The sequence below is a fragment of the Beauveria bassiana genome (assembly GCF_000280675.1).
Source record: "Beauveria bassiana ARSEF 2860 unplaced genomic scaffold BBA_S00116, whole genome shotgun sequence".
NCBI lineage: Eukaryota > Fungi > Ascomycota > Sordariomycetes > Hypocreales > Cordycipitaceae > Beauveria > Beauveria bassiana.
The window spans coordinates 6975-12883 of NW_007930951.1; the positions used below are offsets into that span (position 1 = coordinate 6975).

The following is a 5909-nucleotide window of genomic DNA, read 5'->3' on the forward strand; positions in this document are numbered from 1 at the left end:
TTCGTGCAGAGATTAGGCGTATTCACTATGGCTTTTATCGGTTCTTAGACATAACAAGACAGGAATATCTGTATCCATCTCACACCTAGCCCTGGCTGAGAGCATCGGCACTGACATCAAGAAACCCAGTGCTGTGACGTCAAAGATGGTAGATTTGTAAATCAGGACTAGGAAATCTGTCAACTTTTCCCCAAGTGGGCATTATAGGGGGGTTCGCTCCGATGACGTAAGGCGGAATCGCAGGCGCATGGGAGTCCTAGTTTAAGCTTGAACCACTGAGACAAAAATCCCCTTATGCTCCATTGTCTTCAAGAGCGGCCACTCGTTAACGCACAAGTTGATGAAGAAACAGGGAGTATTGGATCTTCTGAGGCTGCTGGATGTAGGGCGTAGCATCTTGTCGGCAAGGCGGCAAAGATCATTTATGAGCTGCTGATGCAAGAGGACGAAGTGGTAGTGCTTCGGATACATCGAGCTACCTAAGAAAGGGAAGTCCCTGGGGGACAGTGGCATTTCGGGCCTGGGGGGGCACGGGTATTTCGAAGAACTCAGGCCTCCAAAAATGTCCTCCCACCAAAATTGCGCGACCTGGTGGTAGTGAAGAGCGACCGGCGAAACGTACGAAAATAAATTGAGTTATGATGGCCCTCTTGTTGCGATGTCCTTTGGATGCTAGCCTCGATAACCGCTGGCCTACCAGGGCTAGCGCACAGTGGAGGACGGGCTTGTAGAGCCAGCCTCTGAGCGAGGGTGGGGTGTCCCACATCGGGGGCTGCAGCCGAAGGTCTGCCACTGCGACAGCGCAGTGTGAACAGCCCTGCCACGAGGCCGTCGTTCGTGGCACAGTGCCTGTGGGAGGACATCCTTGCTCATCCCACCCATTGCCGGAATGGAAGACTGCTATGACGATGCCAGCAGATTTCCTCTCAAGGAGCATGCTATATAAGTAGGGCTAGGATGAATACAGTGCTGTTTGACTCATGCTAGGAGCGTATGGTGCCAGCCAGTGTGTACCATGCAGTGCATGACAGCACCTAACAACGCTGGGACTTGGGGTGTTCTGACAACTCTGGGCTGGGTTGTAGTGGGTGATGGGTCCAACGTATCAGCACCTGGAAGAGTATAAAACAAGCAGGCGGCAATACAGCTCAAATCATGGGAAAATGGCAGCTTCTGGTACTTCAAGGCCGCAACGATACCCAAGGGCGCTTACAACATATTCAACTGCAACATCCAGCCTATTTTCAACAAGAATCACCCTAATCAGTCCATTTTTGATAAAGTGTTCTTCTTCTACTGGGGACAGCAAGCATCGAGCTTTGTAGAGAAGAAAGTGAATGAGAGGAACGACTACATAAAGGATCTCAAGGAGGCCTTTGCTTAAGATGAGCTATGTTTCAATAGAGAATGAACTCTCTGTATTAATAACCTCAATCTTGGCAATATTTCCTTTGGGCATGACCAGCGTCGGGCGCTACCATCATTCGAGTCGAAACTGTTTACCTGCATTAGGGCTCCTAAGTCCTCGACGCAATCGACCGAAACCTCAAAGCGACTTCCGTTGATGCTTGCTGTGACACTTAGTGCCTTGATTACCGAGAATGATCACCACGCTCATACCTGGGTACATGGTTAAATATGGTTATTTGGGGAGTGTAACAGGCAAGCCGCTTGCGCGGATGACTCTTATTGGAATGAGCCCGGGTCAATGTGCTACCAAGTAGACAGACGGGCTACGTAAAAATAAAAATATAAGCGCCCAAACCGAACTCTCAAGGTTCCTTCAAACACGAGTTGGATGTAGCCCTTCCTATCTACAAGTTCACTTTCAAGCCTTGGGTTTCTTGCGGTCATAGTGTTAGGCCACCAAATTCTCTGCGCCACACTTTTTTTCACCAAGCCACTTCACCACCCACATCTTGCCACTAGCGGGCGGTGTGTGCGTGGCACGTGTAGGATGTGGTGCCCGTAGCAACAATACACGTAGCCTCTACGCATCCTTGAATAGTTCCACTGAGAGCCAGGAGCGTACGTATTTTTCTGGTCGGCCAACACCATCGCTACGAATACAATGGCGAAAGAAACGGATGAAAAGAAACGTCTCGAACGCTTGATAAGAGAATCAGAGTCGCGGTGCCAAGAAAGTCGACCCAAAACGGAGGAAATAGAGAGTCGCGAGGAAGAGCGACGCATGAACCAACGGGCGACTTTGGGCGAGTATTTGTACAATTGCCACTTCGACATATACCAGAAATTTGGGCTCGCTAGCCCGTCGCACTGCTTTACTGGCCTCGCTCCCTCGGTCGACGGCAAATACTATCCCAAGTGGCTTCGGCCCTGGCGAGCCTTTACCGACGGCCAGCGACAGGAACATTTCAATGATGTGATGCGCATCAACGGCGAGAGGCGGCTTCTCCACCAAGAGAGCACAACAAGAGATGTTGGAGAACGCTTCACGCGCAGCAAAGCTGATTGTAAAAGCGAGATTCGCTATTTTGAGTTTGTCGCTGTCGAATGCCCTGTGCAGAATATTCTGGACCCACTGTGGGCTGATGAGAGGATGCGCCGAAAGTACCAAGTTACGGATCTATCAGTCAGCAGTGGTATTCGCAACTTTCACGACCTCGATGATGACTTCAATCACACACTCGACCAAGGTGTTAAATGGTAGGTCGAGACTGGCAGGGGAAAGCAGCAACCTGACGGGGGTGGCATCCGAACAGACTTGGACGGCAACAAAAGCGCGGCCTTTGTATATGATCAGCAGGCTCCGCACAAGATTGCCGTGGACTGTCTCGAGGCCGCTCTCGCCAAGGAGACGCTATTCGCAGATGTCCACAAGTTGGCTCATGCCGAGCAGGGCATACCGGACTCGAAAACGCAAGAGGTTCAAGAAGCGCATGTTGCCACGGCACTCATACAAGTTTTTAATTTTTTGGTACGGCGTCAGCTATGGCTACATCGCCACTAGCAAGTGTTATGTCTTTCTCTTCCATGACCGAGCAGAACCACTGGTGTTGCGCTGGCATCTTTGCGTACCAGACAAGGCGGTGACCCGAGCAACATCCCGCGTCCAGGTCGATCACGATCAAGTGTCCCACACTGCTGTCGCTGACCTGGCCAGCTTTTGTCTCCTGAGCCTCAGCTCCCCGGCGCTTACGGGCCGTCTGTTTCAGGAGGCTGTGGATCAGGCGGCGCCGGTTCTAAAGAAATGGAAGACGGAAGAGTACGTGGACCCGCTGACAGGTCCAGAGCTCGAGGTCACAGATTCGTCGTTGGCTCCGTTCCCACGGGGCACGGATGGGCCATGCGATGACAAGGACGGCAGAGTAGAGGATCAGCAATGTCGAAGCGCGGTGAGCACCAGCCTCAACAGGCGAGAGACAGACTCCATCAGCAAGGGCAGTGGCGACGGCCCCGGCGGCTCTGCTTTGGCGCTCACGAGACTATACTGCACACAGGCCTGCCTCGCTGGCCTGAAGCTGGCTCGTCCCCTGGATAGCAGCTGCCCCAATGTACTCCCCCATGGCCTTAGATATGAGACTTTGGTGTAGACAGAGATCAAAAAGTTTACTCGGATCTGATTGGTCCAGATTTGTATGGACAATTTCAAAACGAGGAGCAACTGGACGACGCTGCCCTAAAAGTGGATCCTATATGGCAGCCCCTGAATACATTCCGTTGTCAGGTTTGATCCACCAAACGCCGCTAATAGATTAGGTTGCTGTGGCCTAATCGGTTAGGTCAGCTCTCCACGCTAGAAGACAGCGCACTGCGGAACTAAGACTGTCTTGCGTTCAACCAGCCAAGCAAGAGAGCTCCACCTACTAGAGGGTCCTCGTCCATTCAACGGCCGCTGTCTCTGCCAAGCTACTAACGTTACTTAGGCTGTGTCACTCACTCAGCGATCGCCATCAATTCAAATCAAGCCGATCGCCGACGACGATTTTAGGCCGCGGCTCACGAAAATAATGTGACTGCCCCAAGCAAGGATTCAGGGAAGTCTTGGCAAACTTTAAACAAAAAATTGTGAGCAACCGAGCACAGACACACAGTGATCGGAAGTAGGCAGCCAGGTAGGAAAATATTGCAGGGATATGTCACTGCCTGATTCACAAGTAAAATTCGATCGCCTCGCTAGTATCCCAAAAAGACATTTTTTTGATCGGTCTATTACATAATCCGCCTGACGGAGAATGCGTCCACGCTTCGTAGCAGAAGCAATTATATCGCGTCTATAACTGCGAGACAAAAAAAAGTGCGGTTTCACATTTAATTTCAACACGCAGTAACTACAGGCTAATTAACGAGTTGTGTTTTTCGGTGGCTGGAGTAGGATCGCGCAATCAAAGTCAAATCACCATGACGCAGCCTCGCTGGGCATATGCTGTGGTGACTTCCAGGTACGGGGTTTCATTAAATTGCCAGCAAGACTAACAAGTTAGGTGCTTTTAGAGCAGGTTAATAAAGCTCTTTCATGGCTGGCGGGGTGCTCAGTGGCTAGGTGGGTGTTGGGCAGAGGCAGCCGCATGGGTAGAATGAAGGCGATGCGCGGACGTACAGTACGACCGCATTGCATGGTTCATGTAGAGCTCGCTCAGTCAGCTTCGATATGTCATTGGCAGGCAGGCCGGTGACGAAGTCGGTGCAGGTGGCCACTGCGAAGATGTTCGCTGCTGATGCTTTTTTGTCGTTGCCAGCATTCTGCCAAGCAAAAGTGCTCGCGACAGCCTCATTTAGAGTCTTTATACCCTTGCCCAATTCGCGCCCCACTCCCCAACGGCATCAAGAAGGCTGTCTTGTAGTGTGGTGATTCCCGCGCCGAGTTCTTGTCGAGCTGTGGTTATTGCCTGCTTTATGCCGGTTTGCGCGTCGCTGATTCTGGCCCGTAAATGCAGCTGCGATTCCTCTACAGCCTGTTTGCACGCTGCGACGACGTCTTTGATCGTCTGAAGGCCTTGACGGCATGCGCCAACATCAGTGGCGACAGCATCGAGGACGTTTCGCGACTGAGCGATGCCATCATTTAGTGCATCGATACCACAGTGCATAATGCGGTTCTTCTCTACCTGCTGAATGCGGTCGTGCAACGCAGCCGCGGTGACTGCATTTTGATCAAAGCGCTCCGTCATTTCGGCCTTCAGTATCCCAATTTCGCGTCGCATACTAATAATCACATCAGAGATATGCGCAAGGTCGGGGTGCTGCGCGCTCCAGTGTTAATGTTACTGTTGACCCCTGATCACGCGAGTTGGACAGCTTACTATATCACTCATGATGCTCCGTTTGCAGATGCGAAGAAAAGGTGTACATATGAGGAGGGTATAAATTTCGTGTAGATGAACTTGCGAAAAGTCCAACTTACCGTGCCAGTACGCGAAGGATGGCATTGCGGACGCCGATGGACTACCTCCGCCCCAACACATTGCAGCTATTGGTTTCGCTGCACGTACACTTGCCAGTCTATTCGTCTATTCGGACTCCAGATTGGTCAAAATACCGAACGCATGGTGGACTACTGACGCAATAAGTAAATGCATTCAAGTTAAATAGAAATTACTAAAACTTGTGCAGCAAGCCATCATCAACAGCTTTACCCCAATCAAACATTCCTTCCAGCTCTTCAGTTGATATCAACATACTTCCATCAGCTTTACTCTTGCCGACGAGTTCGCCTTCATCAACAGCTTTATCCCAATCAAACGTTGCTTCAAGCTCTTCAGTTGATGTTGACGCACCTCCATCAGCTTTACACTTGCCGACAAGTTCGCTATCATTTTGCAGATGCGCCACAGCCACCAGAGCGTCTTCCACAGGCATATACGGCCATGGTGGAATTTCTCCGAGAACGACAGGTGGATCCATGTTCGCGATTACGGGTTGCATGAAGAGGTTAGTACAATGACTAT

The 5909-nt window shown here is 51.0% G+C and overlaps 3 protein-coding genes across 3 annotated transcripts; 2 read left to right on the top strand and 1 right to left on the bottom strand.

The window, feature by feature from the left end:
• Positions 1-1015: 1015 nt before the first annotated feature.
• Positions 1016-1384, top strand: BBA_10286 (uncharacterized protein; the record flags this gene model as incomplete). Its single annotated transcript, XM_008605383.1, has 2 exons — positions 1016-1084; positions 1148-1384. The coding sequence occupies 2 exons, from the start codon at positions 1016-1018 to the stop codon at positions 1382-1384; spliced, it is 306 nt and encodes a 101-aa protein (XP_008603605.1).
• A 687-nt stretch (positions 1385-2071) lies between these two features.
• BBA_10287 (uncharacterized protein) lies at positions 2072-3554 on the top strand (the record flags this gene model as incomplete). The annotated part of the gene is made up of 3 exons (XM_008605384.1): positions 2072-2667; positions 2743-2938; positions 3048-3554. 3 exons carry the CDS (start codon positions 2072-2074, stop codon positions 3552-3554), a joined length of 1299 nt encoding a protein of 432 aa, XP_008603606.1.
• A 946-nt stretch (positions 3555-4500) lies between these two features.
• BBA_10288 (uncharacterized protein) lies at positions 4501-5865 on the bottom strand (the record flags this gene model as incomplete). The annotated part of the gene is made up of 3 exons (XM_008605385.1): positions 4501-4704; positions 4752-5166; positions 5561-5865. 3 exons carry the CDS (start codon positions 5863-5865, stop codon positions 4501-4503), a joined length of 924 nt encoding a protein of 307 aa, XP_008603607.1.
• Between the last annotated feature and the right edge of the window lie 44 nt (positions 5866-5909).